At 32.2% G+C, this 20,107-nt stretch overlaps 1 protein-coding gene across 1 annotated transcript in view; it reads right to left on the bottom strand.

Moving 5' to 3' along the window:
- Positions 1 to 19,605, bottom strand: part of LOC127730611 (elongator complex protein 2-like) — a 56,022-nt gene extending 36,417 nt beyond the window's left edge. The window contains exons 1-4 of the mRNA XM_052239075.1: positions 19,400 to 19,605; positions 10,391 to 10,484; positions 3,239 to 3,312; positions 389 to 542 (exon numbers count right to left, since the gene is read on the bottom strand). Coding sequence (XP_052095035.1) covers positions 389 to 542; positions 3,239 to 3,312; positions 10,391 to 10,484; positions 19,400 to 19,525 — 448 coding nt within the window. The 5' untranslated portion in view covers positions 19,526 to 19,605. The remainder of the gene's footprint in view (positions 1 to 388; positions 543 to 3,238; positions 3,313 to 10,390; positions 10,485 to 19,399) is intronic.
- Between the last annotated feature and the right edge of the window lie 502 nt (positions 19,606 to 20,107).

Genomic DNA, 20,107 nt, shown 5'->3' with positions numbered 1-20,107 from the left:
ATTATGCCATATTTTGACCTTTAAATCTTGGTATATTCAAAAGACTGTACATATGTATTTGCCATATAGAGTTTTAACTCCATTCTCCAATTAAAAAGATTGGTCCATTAATACAAAAACACACAGAAACAGAACAAAAATATTTACACAGAAAGTCTCCACAGATGAATGGCAACACATATAATGTCATAATTTGACAGTTTTAATTAAAAATATTGAAGTCAAATAAACACTTTACTTGAATTAAAGCTGAGAAAATTGATATAATATTTGAGAGTGTTGTTAATATGCAATCTTAATACTTGTTTATGGCATGATATCTATAAACAAGCAAACAGATACCTTGTACGTTCATGTTAAACACAGTAATGTTCTATCTTTAATTTACCTCCTTCATTTTCTTGCTTCCATATGTTGACAGTCGAATCAGCAGATGATGTTGCTACATATGTTGTCATGCCAACAGTACTTGTCTGTAAACACATAGCAGCTACCCCATTCACTGGACCAGAGTGGTTCTTTAGTGTTGCAGCAGGCTTCAGCTTTAATACAAATGTTATTTGATAATCAATAAATTAAATAAATTGATATTATCCTACACCATGTTATTACACATAATAGTTAACATTGCAACTGTGTGGAAGATGTTTTCTGCTGAAAATCAAACTACAACACTGTCATAATTGATACAATAGATAGTGCATAATCAAATTATTGTAAATGAAGAAAAGTTTGTGTGTTTCTTAAAGACACAAATTCTTAGACATAGATTTTTTGATCGAAATGCTCCTGGAATTTCCATATATACTATATTTGAATCAGCGTATTTTAAAGTTCTTTTTACCAAAGAATATAGAGTTTTCTGAGCAAAATTTAGCCTAGGAAAAAGTTATCGTGTCTATTTCCCACGCCATTGTTTTTTGTTGTAAACATCAAAAAAATAAAAAGCGATCGTCAGAGCATTTTAGTCAAAATGAAATCAAGACCCTTTAAACTGTTTCGAGCATTAACACAGATTTCTTATCAAAGTCAAGGACGATTCTTCACCAAATCATGCCGATTTTCGTTGTTTGAATAAAGTTGTATGTGCTAATACAGACACCTATAATCAAAACTATCCATACCCGCTGCATTTTTAAGAACCTGTCCGAAGTCAGGAGCCTGTTGTTCAGTAGTTTGTTGTTGTGGTTCATATTCATAGGTGTTTCTCGTTTTGTATATAGATTTGACCGTTGGTTTTCCTGTTAGAATTGATTTACACTTGTCATTTTGGGGCCCGTTATAGCTTGCTGTTCGGTGTGAGCCAAGGTTTCGTGTTGAAGGCCGTACTTTGACCTATAATTGTTAACTTTAAATACATTGTGACTTGGATTGAGAGTTTCTCATTGGCACTCATACCACATCTTATTTATAATTCAAAGTGCCAAAAAGACAAAGAACAAAAATGAGAATACCAAAACGACGGAGACACAGACAACCAACATATAACACAAAAAACTAAAAAGTACACACATCAACGAACAGCATGAACCCCTAAAAACTGGAGGTGAACTCATGTGTTCTGGAAGGCTGAGTAGTCCAAATAGTTATGACATTTTGTAAGGCTTTTTGATAATTTTTTTTGGACGCCTTCAGGAAGGCGTAACAGCAAAATCAAAAATAGCCTTTCTTAGACGGCATAATCATTTGGACTAGAAGGCTGAGCAGTTCCTGCTTCTTGCAAGACACCTGCCGTGTTGCTAGTTTTAAGTCATGTCAGGTGAATGAGGAAAGACATCTATGACAATTCAATGGAGATCATTTTAGGCAGTTGAAATAATTATTCAGTTCAAGATCTGATGTCCTCAGGAAGTAACAGTATTACAAGAAGTCATAGATATGCTGCAATTAAAAGTGGGCATTACATGTCTTGGTGAACAGGATAAAAAACACTTCAGCAGTTGATAAATTAAAGAAATGTTAAAGTACAAGTGGTAAATAAAGGTTTATACAATCTTGTTTTGATCAATATTGTCAGAACCTATGATTTTATGTTTACAAAAAAAAAATAAAATCGCTTGCCTTTACTTTTCAAGCTTTGCCTCAAAAATTTGCAAATTAAATTTTATTTTATTAAAATTTTCCAATTGCTCGCTCGCTCCAATTTCTGGAGTGAAAAAATCTGTAGAACAAGAAATTAAATTGGTGTGGCCTTACTTCAATTTCAAAGGAGTAATGACAGAGTAGTCAGGACTTAGTGAAATGGACATCTTCATATAATCGTTCAAACTGAGATTCTGAATGGGAAACCAATAGCATACTAACCAATTGTCAAACATAAGTACCTTTTTCTCATGAATACTCCAAATCAGATAATAACATATGAACAATTTAAAAAATCACAAAGTAACTGAAGCAGAATAATGGGTCAGGCCAAACAATTTGCCTACAATTGAGATGCAGTTTAGTTGTACTACTGAAAATAAACAAATATCAGTGGCCTTTTATGATGATTATTAGCACTATTTGAGGTATATGCCTAATGCTGGCAATTCTACTGCTTGTTGTATATTATTTTGCCAGCTTTTAAAAATTTGTTAACAAGAATGTGTCCATAGTACACGGATGCCCCACTCGCACTATCATTTTCTATGTTCAGTGGACCGTGAAATTTGAGTCAAAACTCTAATTTGGCATTAAAATTAGAAAAGATCATATCATAGAGAACATGTGTACTAAGTTTCAAGTTGATTGGACTTCAACTTCATCAAAAACTTTAACCTGAAACAGGACAGACGGACGAACGGACGGACAGACCGATAAACATAATGCCCCTAGATGGGGCATAAAAATAATTAATATCGCAAAAAGTTGTTTGGAAAATACAAGTTACAATACAATACTGATGTGACATCATCTATTTTATGACCTTCTTGATTTACAAGAACTTAACAAAGTCATATATGAACTGTTTACTCATTCATATTTCTCCCCTGTGTGCAATTTTAATAGCATAATGCAAAGGTTTAACAGTCATGGACCTGACATTTAACATATGGGCTTTAATACATGGAGATGTATAGAAAAGCAATTAAGTGGTTGAGAATTCAATATTGTTTGTATTGTAGTCTATATTTTGGATTCTTATATTTATCTAATATATTGCTTATATCGTTTTACTTTTCTATTGAAAATGACAGATAGTAGAATTTGTGTAACTTCAAAACAATGTTAATCTTATCAAAGCTACATAGTTCACCTTTCCATCAATGTATTTCCATACTATAGCTGTATTATCTACAGAACCAGATACCAGACCAACAGCATTGCTCTCTGAAATAAAAAACTCAGTATTAAACAGTAATATATAAAAGTACTACATTACAGTACAGTACATGTGTCAATGAAGGTTGTGAAAAATGAGGTATGTAATCAATAGACCACTTTCGAGTTTGTCCGTCACCGGAAAAAACTCGTCAATTATGCACGCCTTTATGACGTCATTTACCAGATAGAGGGGATCGCCTGTATCCCTGCACTATAAACGTTCATCAAGCGTCTTAGTGATCGTTATTGTGCAGGATAAACTAGAAATAATATTTGTTCTGTAGGTACTTAATCACAATTCCCTAATGACAGCAGTGCTGAAAGACAATTATGAGAATTCAATTTGCCGAATAATTCGTGCCATATAGCTTTATAATTTTCCAACCACTCGCTCAACATTGGAACGGAAGTGATGACGCCCCTAAACGCACGGATGATGTTCACTAAAACCAAAGTTTTTGACGGAAGTGCATCGAACTCGAAAGTTGTCTATTGTATTTCATTTAAAAAAATAATGGTTGAGATTTATATTCTTTCTCATTTATATTTGAATTAAGAGAGGATGACAGTTACCATTGAGCATTTCACTGTATAAGCATGGAAAGTTGTCAAATGATTTTTTTTATGGAAACTGTTTATATTGAAAGTTAATGAAGGAAAAAATCACTGAAAACAAAAAAAAGTTATGTTTTTCTCTCAATTTCATTAATAAACTGATTTAAATGTGATAATACAGTTAAAATCGAAAATCGTTTTCGCCTTATTTTCACAATTTTTATTCATATTTAAAAATCTCACTATTGATAACCTGATTCTGATTGATGTATCTACATTTTTCAAAAAAATATATGCATATGAGTGTCATGGTAATTTTTTCTTCAGTTTTAATATTTTTTTATGCTCTGAAAAGTATGCAATTGTGACTCAATTTTCATGAGATTGTCTTTTCAAGATGATCAAAACTACAGAAATATGACTTAAGGGCATCCGATACAGTTTCAAGGGAGTTAACTCTTGGCGCGACGTTAAGCGTTCGAATTCCCGCAAAACGTCACTTTCTGCGGGACGTTATGCGTGTAATTTTCCCTAATTAGAACGATATATTGTACAATCGATGCACCAATTTATGTTTCTCATGCATGCTAACTTCTACACCATTAAGATTAGTGCATTTGATTCTAACAGGATAAAAGTTTAATAAAATTATAGAAATTAAACACATTACTGTTTCTGTTGTTCCTCATTTTGAAGTTTCTGTGAGATCTTCAACAAAATATCGTATAGACGTCGCGTACGGTGTTGGTGTTAGTTTTGGTAACGTTAATTTGACGTTATTTTTCATGCATTGTACAAATAACGGATCATAGCGTCGTAAAATTTCATTTCGTGCAGCTCACCACATAATTTGTATGAGCTGTTTGCTTGACTTGCTACGTATAGAACCGAAAAGCAAAAGCAGCACATATTTCTTAAAGTGCAGATAAATTATATTTATTAATACAGTATCACCTTGGAGCAAAGATATTTTCTCTTTCTTTTGATTGTAACAGGATATTTTAATTTTTTTTAAACCACTGTCTTTACTGCTGCTTTCTTGTATCCGCTTTTGATAGTTTCTGGATAAAAATGTTATTAGTTGAATCGTTTATTTCATTACCTGTATTAAAGGTTGAGTATGACTATCTATTGTTGAAAGCAAATTCAAAATTTACAACAACAAACATAATTTAATCTGATTTCTTGCCCGGCGCGGGACGTTTGCGCTTTTTCATATCACATTTGCGCTTTTTTTAATGGACATTTGGCCTTCAATTCATATAGGACATTTGCGCTTTTTAAATGTGAACATTTGCGCTTTTTGTATAGGACATTTGCGCTTTTACGGTTTATGGTTAAAAGTTAAATAGTCTTTCCATATCACATTCGTGTTTGAAGAATTTTGCTCTTGTAAGTTGTCCTGACTGGTATTTCGCCCTCATTTCAAATATATATTCTTGTCTCTATTTCTCAATTTTTGACTGAGACGCGTGTTCATTAATATATCAAATTTTAATGTTATAAACTGTTCTATAATGATAAGAAACCATTGTGACATAGACATTTTTTACCGTACCTGTCTCTATAATCTTATACTTTTATGTTTAAGACTGTGTCAATGTTAACTAGCTAACGACAAATACAAGTTGAATTTATTTACGTATCTCATTAAAATGTAGAAGATTAAGTCCCAGGTTAGGGGGAGGGTTTGGATCCCGCTAACAAGTTTAACCCCGCCACATTCTGTATGTATGTGCCTGTCCCAAGTCAGGAGCGTGTAATTCAGTGGTTGTCGTTTGTTTATGTGTTACATATTTGTTTTTTGTACATAAATTATACCGTTAGTTTTCTCGTTTGAACTGTTTTACATTGTCATTTCGGGGCCTTTTATAGCTGACTATGCGGTATGGGCTTTGTTCATTGTTGAAGGCCGTACGGTGACCTATAGTTGTTATTTTCTGTGTCATTTGGTCTCTTGTGAAGAGTTGTCTCATTGGCAATCACACCACGTCTTCTTTTTTATATTAAAGTTAAAAAGCGTAAATGTCCGGTCAATTTACTACAGGTGTATCAAAATTTAAAGCGTAAATGTCAATAGTGTTTGAAGCGCAAATTCCTATCGTGTTATGTGTGAAAAAGCGCAAACATCCTGTGCCCAATTTGCCAACTGCATATACAAAAGTAAATCTAATCTCAACTATGAACAAGTAAACCGATACAGTATATATATAAAAAATTATAAAAAAAGTTATGGTTTTGCATGAGATATTTGCGACGTAGGGCACTACATGTCAAGTTATACAGAACGTAACGTCAAAACGAGTAAAAAAGTATGATGTGACATTATGACTTGACAAAAGTAGTCGCTGACTGTGACGTTAATACTTTCGACATGTAGTCTAAAATGGGTTCAAATAAATTTCTGAAATATATATTTTAATGTTAATATATAGTATTTTTTGTGCTATTGTAATTTCAAAAATTCCCCCGCCAAAACTGTATTATATGACTTATCATATTTGTAACAAAATTGTAAAAAACGGCGTTTTGTGACATTTTGACTAGACACAAATAAAAAGCTCGCGTTTATTTTCTTTTTTAATATTTTCCCTTGAAACTTCGACTTATTTTTTTTTCTTTCACTTGAAAAACATCTTTTCACGTTTAAATAAATTTTCAGATCGGAGAAAAGACCGCAAATGCCTATTGTTTTTCATTAGACACTTAACAAATACGCCGAAACGTCAAAAAACGGCAAGTGTGACATTTCAACGGATTTGATAAAATTAACAATTTAGGACATAATTTAAACAATATCTACTTTTAGAAGACATAGAAAGTTTTATAGGTATTGTATAATTTTGACACTGAAAGGGTGGATATGTAAATTGTGATTTGAGTCTGCAGCATTCGTTCGAATTTTGAAGAGCTCTTTATGAAATGAGAGATTTGGGTTTTGTGACAGAAATAAAAATTTCCAATTACCATAAATTCTGCCACGATACTTTGAAATATTGTAGCAAAACTTTTTCTTTTTTTTCCCTTGTCATATACGGAATAAAATGATATATTAATTTCGGAATAATCTATTTGAATTGTTTTTTAATATCACTCTTAACTTCTATCGTATTCATATTTTCTTTTTACAATTTTCGGCTTGGCCACAAAACAAAGTGAACTATTCGTTCTGGTCAGACGCGTCCAGTTAACGATTACGTCATAAATAAAACATACGCCGTTAACACAAAAGACTGCTCTTTCTAGGGATATAGCAATCTCAAGACGACTGACCCTTTCGGTGTTACTAATATAATGCATGTCAATTATCATTTTTATTATCATTCATCATACATGATCAAATTTTGATTTGAATCCAATTTTCTGACATTTTATTACAGCGCAGAAAACCAATGATTTTATTAAAAACTAATACCGAAAGTTTAGGTACATGAAGAAGTAACGGAACAATTAATTCCATTTATTATGTTAAATAAATAATGGTATGCCGCTAATATTTACAATGATACAACTTTTATAAAAGAACAAAGTTCCAATTTCCTCCGCGTTGCACGTATTTTATCCAACAAAATGCAATAACCAATATTTTTTTTTTCTTCAAAACTTTTTACAAATATGTTAGAAAAATGGCGGATTGACAGCAAATACAATGCAATTTCCAATATAATTAATATTTCCAAATGGCATAACTCTTTTAAAAAATAGTTGATAGGCACTGATTTTCGAACGTGTCCATACGATATAAGTTTTATAAAAATCTTGCAAGAATTGTACACTTGAAAAATTCAATAACCCCCTCCCCCCCAAAAAAAAGCATTAAATACTGAGGAGAAAGTATATAATAGTACAAGATTATGAATGCTTTAAGAAGTGACTTGCTTTAAAATCGTAATTTGGGAGTTGGGAGAAGAATAAAAAGAAACAAAAACAAACCCAAAGTTATGGAGGATGTATAGGTAACATGTACAGTCTTCCAGATATTAATTCAACCTTTTTTGCCAGATCAAAAATTCTGAAAAATTCTGAAAAATTTCATGATTATGGTACAGTTTCTCTGTCTGGTAAAAGCCTCCTTTAGCAAATTGAAGATTCTGCTTTATAAGATTTTTTTTTCTGACAAGTTCCGTTTGCAGGAAAAGACCTCATGTAAGCAATGGTAAGTAACCTTTGTGCTGTGATCTAGTGAAAATAAGTATGTACAAGTGAACTTTATAACTGGTTAAAAACAGTAGGAGCCTCCAAATTTTATTCAACTGTAATCATTGACCCGAATAAAAGTTTGATTTTTATTAATACATTTAAATTCTTAAAAGTGTTTAAAACGTGAATAAAGGATTTTAAGGGGTATGATAATGAAACAGCAGCCCACCAAACAAAACAAAACAAAAACATCTAGAGGTCAACATATGGTATAAAACAATACACGAGTGTGTACAGTACATGTACCTGCATGTCAAGTTCTAAATTGCCGCGAGTCTTAAAATTTTAAAAGCCGTAAAAAATATCAAGTCCGTAATAACTTGAGATGTTTCTAACTTGGACCACAAACAGAGAGAGGTATTTATGATTCACATGATTTTATTTCCGAAAACAATATTACCAATTTATAGGTAGCTCTTTATAAGCAATATTTATGCATCTGAAAAATGTCGCCGATAACTTGCAGAGATAATTTGCAGGAGACGTCGAAATTGTCTGCCAGCGACGTCGTGCATTTTCGCGCTAACGTTGAGGTTATCAAGGGGAGACGCAATTTTTAGGATAAATTGCGTTTATCTTCGAATCCAGCACGGTGACATATATTTTTTATTTGAGATTTGGAGAAAGCATGACAAAATGCAGTTAATGTAGAAAAATGAGAAAAATGACATTTTCAGAACCAGTTTATTTCCATATTTTTCGGTTAAAAAATATGCCACTTTGAGCATCTTGTCCGCAATGTCAAGCAAGGCTTGAATAAATATACAATCATTCTTGTAGGGTTTTATTTTTCCCTTTATGTAACTTACCACAGCTTCAGATTGAACCCATTCTTACTAATTTACGACGAAGAATATCTTCTCAAAAATTTTTATAATATTGTCTAACTTTTTTACAAATTTGCACAAATCCCCAATTTTCAGCCTCAATTTTCTCGAAAACAAGCACGGTGACCTATGTTTTATTTTGTGTTTTTTGTTATAACTCGCCAAGGCCTACAACATATTTCAAAATTATGAAAATGACATTATATCGAGAAACTGTATCGGATGCCCTTAAATTAGATATGTGTTGGTATGAGAGAAATAACCTCACTTGCAGCCTAATCCTGAAAATGGGTTCACCTGAACGTAATGCAAATTCAATCTGTCAGACAGTCAGTCATCATTATTAAATAATGTACCAAATTTCAGCTCCAGCTCTGCAGGCATTACATTGAACTTTCAAGAAAGAATAAGGAGCAAATAATGCCAATAATGACAAAACTTGCATATTTTGACTCAATATTTGTGAGTGGCAAATTGCGCATGCAAGTACCACAAATTCTTCAAATTTTTTTTTCAACCAGAATGAAACATGAACTCAAACTGTTAAGTCATCCAACATGCTAGTTTATTATACTTCATGTCAAAATGCCAGATTTTGATTGGTTAATACGAGGGAGCCAATTTACTCTATCCCATGGCAAATACTCTATTACCCTTCACGGAGACGATTACTCAAGTGTGTGCTTTAATAAATATGGATGATTGTTATGTACAAGATGACATAGTTTATTACTTTGAATTTGAAATTTAATAGACAGTAATAACAGAACATTCAGTATAATAAATTAAATAACACATATCTGAACTTCTGAAGAGGATGATAGAGCAGATTGCTACCCCTCGAAAAGACATTGTCAACCTTGGCTTCGCCTCAGTTGACAATGTTTTCTCTGGGTAACAATCTGTTCTATCACCCTCTACGCTATGTGTTATTTATATAGTATCAAATATCAGCTCCAGATATGCAGATTTAGTAAAAAAAAAGTCAAGACAAGTACAATTTTCGTGGATTTTTTAAGTCTAACATGTCCAAGGGATGCACATTTTGTTGAAGTTACAAAATATTTGGTGAACTAATAAAATTATACCCCAATATACACCAAAGAATCAGCTCAAAATCTTCAGGCATAACAAAAAGTCTGGACCAGTTAATTTCTAACTCCAAGGTCCATAATCTGTGAAAATTTAGTCCGTTGGAACAGATTTATTTTATGCCATAAAAGCTACAGTTGTTCATTTTTGTCTGCCATTTTGTAGATGCTGATCATTTTCATAATATGAACATTTTTTTCTTTTTTTCTATGCATATGTTAACAAATGAAAAACAGTCCTTTTTCATAAATTTCTATAACAAATATGCAGCAGCTGCTTTTACAAAAAATCTTAAGAGTAAAAATACTTTTAAGTCATACACAATTTTAATTGTAAGATTTTATGTGAAAAGAGTACATAAACCATGTTCCAATGACATAAATAAAATGCCATATCGGCTGATAGGGTACCTGAAACTGGTAATTTCTTGATCCATGTGACACAGTTTACTCTGTCTTTATGATGTACATGTGTCTGTAATATTTTGGCAGATTTAGTTTCCTCCTGTAAAAGAACATCATTTATTAATTTTGTAGGAATATATAGCTTTCAACTTGTTTGAGAAAACAAATAAAAGCACTGAAGGGTAAAGATTGCATTCATTTTGCAGTGGGAGCTAAAAATGAAACATTGCATTGTATTAAAACTATATATTGATTCAACAACAATTATGGACAAAGGAAGATAAATCAAATTTTAAATATTACTTTAACAATGACCTCATTGATATTCATACTAGATTCCTGCACAATTTTTGCATTTTTCTTGACAAGAATGGTTATACAAATACTTATCATTTTGTAACCTGAATATCTGTGTATATATTTCATTGATAAATTTCTTGAAATGTTCATGGATAAGATGTACAGAATGTTGTGGTCAATGCACTATGTTTTGTTTATCTTAAAATAAGTGATAACGTCTGGAAAATTCATAAGTATCATGCCAGTCACATAAAGGTTTTAATTGTATGAATGCAATCTTAACCCCAAAAACAGTAATTGAAAATATGTATAATTATAACATTTATCAATGACTCCATTTCATTATATTATATTAATTTTACTCCTAAATGTATTGTTTGGTATTTTAAAAGACAAGCATAAATTATTTATAGTTTGAAGCAATAGCTTGTTTATAGTTTAAAGCAATGATTAATTAATAATTTAAAGCAATCCGATGGCCAATTTATAGTTTGAAGCAATGGCTCATTTATAGCTTAAAGCAACAGCTCATTTGCAGTTTGAAGCAATGGCACATTATAGTTAAAAGCAATGGCTCATTTATAGCTTGAAGCAATGGCTCATTTATAGCTTGAAGCAATGGCTCATTTATAGTTTGAAGCAATGACTCATTTATAGTTTGAAGCAATGGCTCATTTCTAGTTTGAAGCAATGGCTCATTTATAGTTTGAAGCAATACTGTTATTCTATACATTTTTTTGGCTGTACATAGCACAAGGTTGTGATCATATTGCTAAATGTAAATGGATATGAAGTACAGCATCCAACTCTAAAGTGCATGATTCTAATTGCTAACCTCTGTCTTAATGATAGAGTAGTTTATGGATATTTAATTATTATAAATCACTATTAAATGCTTCGCTGATACGACCGCCGAGGTCGAACCCTGAACAGTTGGGGAAAATTTGGACACAATATTCAAGCTTCATACTGTCTGAATTTGGATTGTGATCAAATTTTTGACATAATATAGGTTTCTGACACAAAATAAATGTGGTCAAAGATCTTATAAATCCATTGCACAATACTGTGCAATTGAAGATTTCTTCTTCAAACTTTTCAAAAATTCGAAATTTTGAAAAATTTTGAAAAAAAAATATGAATCCCTTAATAAAATTGGGAAACCCCCCCCCCCCCCCCCCCCACTTTTTGAAACCCCCCTTGGAGCAATAACCCCAAAACTCAATCCCAGCCTTTCCTTTGTAGTATGGAACCTAGTAATACAATTTCAGAGAGATCCATACACTACACACAAGTTATTGTCTGCAAACTAGAAAAATGCTTGTTTTTGGCCCTTTTTTGGCCCCTAATTCCTACATGTTTCGGGCAATTAACCCCAAACTCAATCCCAGCCTTCCCTTTGTTATATGGAACCTTGTGGTACAATGTCAGAGAGATCCATAGACTTACACACAAGTTATTGTCTGGAAACTAGAAAAATGCTTGTTTTTGGCCCCTTTTTGGCCCTTAATTCCTAAACTGTTGGCCCCATATCCCCTGAAATGAATCCCAACCTTCTACTTGTGGTATTAAACATTGTGGTACAATTTCAGAGTAATCGAAATACTTATACACAGTTATTATCCTGAAACTAGAAAAATTCTTGTTTTGGGCCCCTTTTTGGGCCGCTAATTCCTCAACCGTTGGGACCATCATCCCCAAAATTAATCCTAACCTTCCTTTTGTGGTATTGAACCTTAAGTAGAGATCCGTTCACTTAAACTAAAGTTATTGTCTGGAAATGAATGCGTCTTCAGACAACAACGCAGACGACATCATCATACCATTATATGATCCCAAAAATTTTTTTGCGGTCGGTCGTATAAAAATAACTCTTCGAAGTCATACCCCTGAGTTGTCATGAAATAAAAGTTCCTTCATAATAGAAGTTCCAAATGGAACAAATATTATGTAATATTATTTCCAATGGAACAAAAAGTTAAGAATTTGTTCATTACAGAATAAAGGGTATATAATATTTGTTCCAACAGGAACATGTATTATGGCTTTGTTTTAAAAAAAGTTTCCAGGGGAACTTCTGATAGGCGGAACAAATATATGTTGACAGACTGATATAAGCTCAACCAGGCTATAAAGCAATTTCTCCCTTTGAAAGCATTTCAAGAAATTACAATTTCTAACTTATTGTTTGGAAGTGCAATCTAAAACTTAACAGGAATTATCATGATTGTAAAAAATTGAACATTTTGTGTAATAAAAAACATCTTTTATCATGAATATTGTGGAAAATTTTTTTTTCATTAAAAGTAACTAGAGGCTCTAAAGAGCCTGTGTCGCTCACCTTGATCTACTATGTGCATATTAAACAAAGGACACAGATGGATTCATGACAAAATTGTGTTTTGGTGATGGTGATGTGTTTGTAGATCTTACTTTACTGAACATTCTTGCTACTTACAATTATCTCTATCTATAATGAACTTGGCCCAGCAGTTACAGTGGAAAATATTTTGTAAAAATTGGGTTAAAACTTTATATACTGATATTCAAACATGTATTATTAATAATGGGTGGATTTCAGAAATGTTTAAGAATTCAAGAGGGATTAGACAAGGGTGTCCTTTATCTGCTCTACTTTTTGTAATATCCGTTGAAATATTGGCACTGAGACTTCGAAATAACAAAGATATAAAAGGATTTCAGATAAAATTTGATAGAAAAACACATTGTATTAAAATAAGCCAATTAGCTGATGACACAACTTTATTTTTTAATGATAAAAATGACATCGAACTAGCATTGAATGAAATTGAAATCTTTGGATCTTATTCGGGATTAATTATAAATAAAAATAAAACAGAAGGGATATGGATAGGAAAACTCAAAAATAGTAAAGACAAAATCGCAAATATTAGCTGGACAGATAAACCTGTAAAAGCTTTAAGGATTTATTTTGGACATGATAATGAAGAATGTGAGAAATTAAATTTTGAAAATAAAATAGATAAAATGGATAAATTACTTACTCTTTGGAAAAAGCGTAATCTCACTATATTAGGGAAAATTTTGATAAAGTCTTTGATTATACCACTCTTCACCTTTTTTAGCTAGCTCATGTGTATTTCCAGAAAAATATAAAAAAGAAATAGAAAGAAAATGTTTTAAATTTATCTGGAATGACAAACCAGATAAAGTTAAAAGAAATATGATGATTGGTAGTTATGAAAACGGGGGTTTGAATATGATTGACATTGAAAGTCACTTTGAATCACTAAAAGCATCATGGATAGGTAGAATCTTAAATAAAGATATTGCCAGATGGCAACTTATACCTTTAAAATATTTACAAGGCTCAGGAAAAAATTGCCTAGCAGTTTATATGAATATGGATTATAATAAAGTTGATCAATATCTACCTAATATTCCAAAATTTTATAAAAATGTATTAAAATGCTGGATGAAAGTAGGAGGAGGACAGACAGATATACCAAAAACCTTTTACGAAATTAGAAAACAAATTATTTGGGGGAATAAATACATTAAATTTAATAACAAAAGTCTTTTTTTCAAAAATTGGATAAAAGGTAATTTGATTTATATAAATGATATTTTAGATGAAAATGGGGAAATTTCACAAGATGTAATTTTGCAAAAGATTGAAAATAAATCCAACTGGATAGCTGAGTTGACATCCATAAAAAAAGCAATTCCAAAAGATTGGTTACAATGTCTTAGATCAGAGAATTCCACGAGAAGTATAGTCAATGTAAACAGACAATGTTTGTCAATAAGTGGTAATTATATTGACATTTCTTTTTTGTCAAATAAGTTATTATATAACAGATTAGTAAAGAAAAAAGTTGTGAAACCGATTGGTATAAATGTATGGTTAAATGTACTACCATTACAGACAGAATTTCATTTGAAACCATTGTACAACTTTATTTTTCACTATTTAGAAGAAAATAAATTGAAGATGTATCGATGGAAAATTTTACAAAGTATATTACCTACTAAAAAGTTAATGTTTAGATGGAAGGTAACAGACAATGATTTATGTAACAAATGCTTTACTGAAGAAGATTATCAACATTATTTTATGTCATGTTCTTTTTTAAACGATTTTTGGAGAAAAATTCATAATTTATTGCAAAAAGTAAATATAGAAAAAGCTATCACATTGAAAGATATTGTTTTTGGCTATAAAATATCTGATAAATATTATTTTGGCTTTAACTATCTTATTACTATTATTGGGTTTTCAATTTATAAATCCTACTATGTATCTGATCAAAAAATGAAAAGACTTGATGTTTTTTGTCTATTCATTAGAGAATTTACAAAACGAATGTATTATTCAAAAAAGTTAGAAGTTAAATTTTTAGTTAATGTTAAGAAACATTTATTAGATTGATGTTTTATTTATTAATATAATAGAATTGAAAATTATATTTATTCTTCACAAGAAGCTTGGACTTGTTGAAGACAATGTAACAAGCAACTGATGGAAATAAAGAAATTTTAAAAAGAAAAAAAAAAAAAAAAAAAAAAAAGAAAAATTTACAAAAATTTATAAAATTTATGAAAATTGTAAAAAATTGACCATAAAGGGCAATAACTCCTTAAGGGGTCAATTGACAATTTTGGTCATGTTGACTTATTTGTAGATCTTACTTCGCTGTACATTATTGCTGTTTACAGTTTATCTCTATCTATAATAATATTCAAGATAATAACCAAAAGCTGCAAAATTTTCTTAAAATTACCAATTCAGGGGCAGCAACCCAACAACGTGTTGCCTGATTGGTCTGAAAATTTCAGGGCAGATAGATCTTGACCTAATGAACAATTTTCAACTGACAGATTTGCTCTAAATGCTTTGGTTTCAGAGATATGAGCCAAAAACTGCATTTTACCCTATGTTCTATTTTTTAGCCATGTCGGCCATCTTGGTTCGCAGGCGGGGTCATCGGACACATTTTTTAAACTAGATACCCTAATGATGATTGTGGACAAGTTTCGTTAAATTTGTCTTAGTAGTTTCAGAGGAGAAGATTTTTGTAAAAGATTACAAAAATTTACGAAAAAATTGTTAAAAATTGACTATAAAGGGCAATAACTCCTTAAGGGGTCAACTGACCATTTTGGTCATGTTGACTTATTTGTAGATCTTACTTTGCTGAACATTATTGCTGTTTACAGTTTATCTTTATCTATAATAATATTCAAGATAATAACCAAAAACGGCGAAATTTCCTTAAAATTACCAATTCAGGGGCAGCAACCCAACAACGGGTTGTCAGATTCATCTGAAAATTTCAGGGCAGATAGATCTTGACCTGATAAACAATTTTACCCCATTTCAGATTTGCTCTAAATGCTTTGGTTTCAGAGATATAAGCCCAAATCTACATTTTACCCCTATGTTCTATTTTTAGCCATGGTGGCCATCTTGGTTTGTTGGCAGGGTCACCGGACACATTTTTTAAACTAGATACCCCAATGATGATTGTGGCCAAGTTTGGTCAAATTTGTCCCAGTAGTTTCAGAGGCGAAGATTTTTGTAAAAGTTTACGGATGAAGGACGCAGGACGCAGGACGACGACGCCAAGTGATGAGAAAAGCTCACTTGGCTCTTTGGGCCAGGTGAGCTAAAAATGTATTGTAAAATTATTTTCAGCAGTACTTCTTAATTTTGTCTGCAATATTGAAGATAACTCTTACACATGTACACATAATACATTTTTTTATTAATATGAAAATAAGGACTCTTAGGAGATATGGTATGATTGCCAATGAGACAACTATCCACCAAAGTCCAAATGAAGTGGATGTACGCAATTATAAGCAACTGTGCGGCAATTTTGCAGTCGTATAAAAACCCATATTGTATAGTCGGCTATAAAAGGCCCTGACATGAAAACATGAACATGATGAAACAATTCAATTGAGAAAACTAACAGCCAAATTTATAACATATCAATTTACGAAAAAACAAATATAACAGACATGAACCAACAACAACCGCTAAACTACAGGCTCCTGACTTGGGACATGCACATATAGAATGTGGCAGGGTTAAACTAGTTTGCTGGCGCCAAACCCTCCCTCTTACCTGGGACAGTGGTGTAACAGTACAACATAAGAACAAACTATAAAACTCAGTTGAAAAGGGCTTAACTCATCAGATCAATAAAAAGCAGAAAACATCTACTGAAAACACAGACGGGAGTTGGCAGTGTATCAATACACAACAAAAAAGACACTAAGTAAAGATCTGAGAGTACTCGCAGTTACTGACAGCTAGTTCAAAGCCAATAACAACTAATATAATAAAAGAAGATTGTGTCTGAGGACACTTATGCCCCCGCTCAAGCTTTGCAACAAAAATTAGACAGACGGATGGAAAGAAGGAAGGTCACTGAATTACATTGTAATGCCCCCTTCACCTACGGCAGGGGCATAAAAATCATGTATCTTATAAGACTTTAACATCAATCAGTACACATCCAACATCCAATGGATTTAGTGTAAAGACTTCATTAACAGTCAGAGAAAAACATGACCTTGTGCATTGCCAAAATATAGGTATCTACAGATTGTAGTACTGTGAATGTGCTGTGTATACATGTATGTGTATAACAACAATATTTAGTATGGTTTAAACTTACTGATAAATAATAAAATCAATATTTATACCAATAAAAACAATATTCAAAGATCTAATTACAGTGTTGAATTAGTAACCTTTTAGGATGAGTTGATTTAAATGATCGAAAAGTTTACCTGGATTGTCATGATTGTATCTAAATTTCTGGGCTTGGTAAACATGGTAAACAACATTCCCGTAAAAATTAGGATGTGCTATTCCGTTTGAAATAAATTTTCAGTGATCGGGAAGGACGTGCGCCTTGCGCCAATTGCGCTTATCGACCAGAAATGGTGCATGGAGTGACAAATGTAAGCGCCCGCGTGGCGCATGATATTTTTCACTTCGTTTTGAAACGTAGAGATATCGTCAAATGGATTTCCGATCGTATTTCGTGCCGCCATGTGTGAGTACACAACTGTGTAGTGTTTACTCCAATGATAGGAGCACTTATATATTTTTGGGACGTCTCGGGTGTTTTCCTATGGTAATAATAGCAACATGCGGTATGACTGATTACCCAAAAAACGTAATTAACCATCATTCATGATATAATTTTTTATAAACAACTTTAAATTTGTGAAAATTGGCTAGTACAGGCGAGAATTCGTCTCTAATTATAATCTTTTAAGTAAGCTTGCTATTATTTCGATTGAAAAACCCAAAAACCTTTTTATGAATGGTATAGTATTTGTCTCCATAAAAGGGGCTTAACTGTCCTTGACAATTTTTTTGGTCTTTGGCTCGTTTTGACATTTTGTAAACATGCCTTCAGCAAATTGTTGTTGTGTCTTATCAATTAACGTTGCTCTCTACTGTTATTCTTGTCATCGAGATGAAGTAATAATAATAATACAAGTGCAGAGGAAATGCCAGAAACGTCCTCTAATACGGAACGTCTGGAATAAGTATGGTATCGACGAAGACCCAAATTTAATGTAAAAAAAAACATGAACATGAACAAGGGAACAGTACCAGTTTTAACATTGTAAATAAAGGTTATCGTAAATATTGCCCGGTTTGGAAGAAGTTATTGTATATTCATTGAAATTGAAATTACAAAATCACAGGAACAATATCCATGATATTAATTAGAATCATACTTGTAAGTACAGTGAAATATACACTTTTTTTATTTTTTTTTATTGTAAACGAATGTCCCACTCATTTGACAACATGGCCCATTAATTCTAAAAATGGCCCATTGAATTTATTTTTGGGGGGCCCTGGGCCCATAGAGAAAAAATCCTTCCAGATCACTGAATTTTCTGAAGGTACAGCCAAACTTGCACACCAAATCTTTGTACATATATCTATGGAAGAATTTGGTACAGGTTTTAAGTGATTTGTTGTAACAAAATCCCTGACTTAATAATTTGCCAGTAATACATACAAAATGTAGATTACGCTCATTGAAATCCAAAACGTTGCTACAGACACATAGCACACGAGTTGTGACAGTGCCAAAGGACCATCACTGTAAGTTTTCAAGTGAGATACTGAAATTTCATCTGATAAATTGTTAAATAGCCCATTTGAGCTTGTATAGCAGGAACAAGTTATATTTATTAGTTTAAACTGCTGACGTACAAAACCTGATGGAACTGTGAATTAAGGGTCTTAATTCTATGTCATATGGTTAGGCTCTTCAACAAAAGCAGTTGAAAACAAAAAAACATGATTCTTAATCAGGTTGGGGAAGATCCTCATAACTGGGTACTATCCCCATTTATTGGTTTTATACCGAAAATCAGTTATCAATTTAGTCTTTCATCATAATGGTTGTCATGGCGCAAAGGATTTTGAGATTGTTGAGTATGAGTTGTCAAACGTACAAGTTGTTGTGTACCCGGCACAAATTATTGTCAAGTATTCATATAAATGACAACATTGTACCTTTAAGACCATAGTTCAAATGAGAACTAAATACAAAGTATTGGGGGTCAGTAGAAGCAATGTCTTGTTTAAGGACCCGAAGATAAAGGTATAAAGGTATAAATCAGCCCTCCCCCTATCAGCCTTCAAGGCTTCATGCCTTTTCCTCAAATTACCCCTCAATATTTTACCTCTGGTTGGTAAATCGTTACAGAACGACATGATCCGAAACATATAAATCCATTTAGTCCCCAGTCTGCACAATGAGGGGTGCGATTACACCCTGTGCTGATGTAACATGTTTCAATAGCTGTCATGCTGTCAATATTTGCGAAATTTTTGTATCTGGTGTCATTAGTTTTTCTTTGATAACGTGCAAAGTGGGAAGAAAAAGATAGGAACCAGTAAATTAAGAAAATAATTGCAAATAACGGAGAGAAATCGACAAGAAATCCGGATATTTATACTTAGACCAAAGATAGGTACGAAATAACTTTGTACACTAGAAATATATGCGATTGATTTAAATTTGTAATAATTGCGACAGAATTTGATCTTGTGGTTTTTTTTTTATCAAACATGCTAATTGAAAAGAAAACAAAAAGGCCACCTTGAATAGATCTCGAGCCGCTTCGTTTCACCTTGGAAGTGTATAAGTAATTTATGTCCTAGGTTCACTCACGGTGTGTAACGGAGAGTCTATATTTGGTAGAAAAATGTGACACCCTTTAAAGTAGACTATTGTAGAATAAACAAATTATTGTCACTGTTTATATAAATTATTGTCACTGTTTATATAAATTATTGCATGATAACAATGATTGTTTGACATGTTAAAATGTGTAGTAAATTTATTGAATACATTCACATATTTTGTTAAATTTGCAACTTATCCTTTA

The sequence above is a fragment of the Mytilus californianus genome, unplaced genomic scaffold (assembly GCF_021869535.1).
Source record: "Mytilus californianus isolate M0D057914Y unplaced genomic scaffold, xbMytCali1.0.p SCAF_2, whole genome shotgun sequence".
Classification (NCBI taxonomy): Eukaryota; Metazoa; Mollusca; class Bivalvia; order Mytilida; family Mytilidae; genus Mytilus; species Mytilus californianus.
Note: the sequence above shows the minus strand (reverse complement) of the source record. Positions and strands in the feature narration are given on the sequence as shown.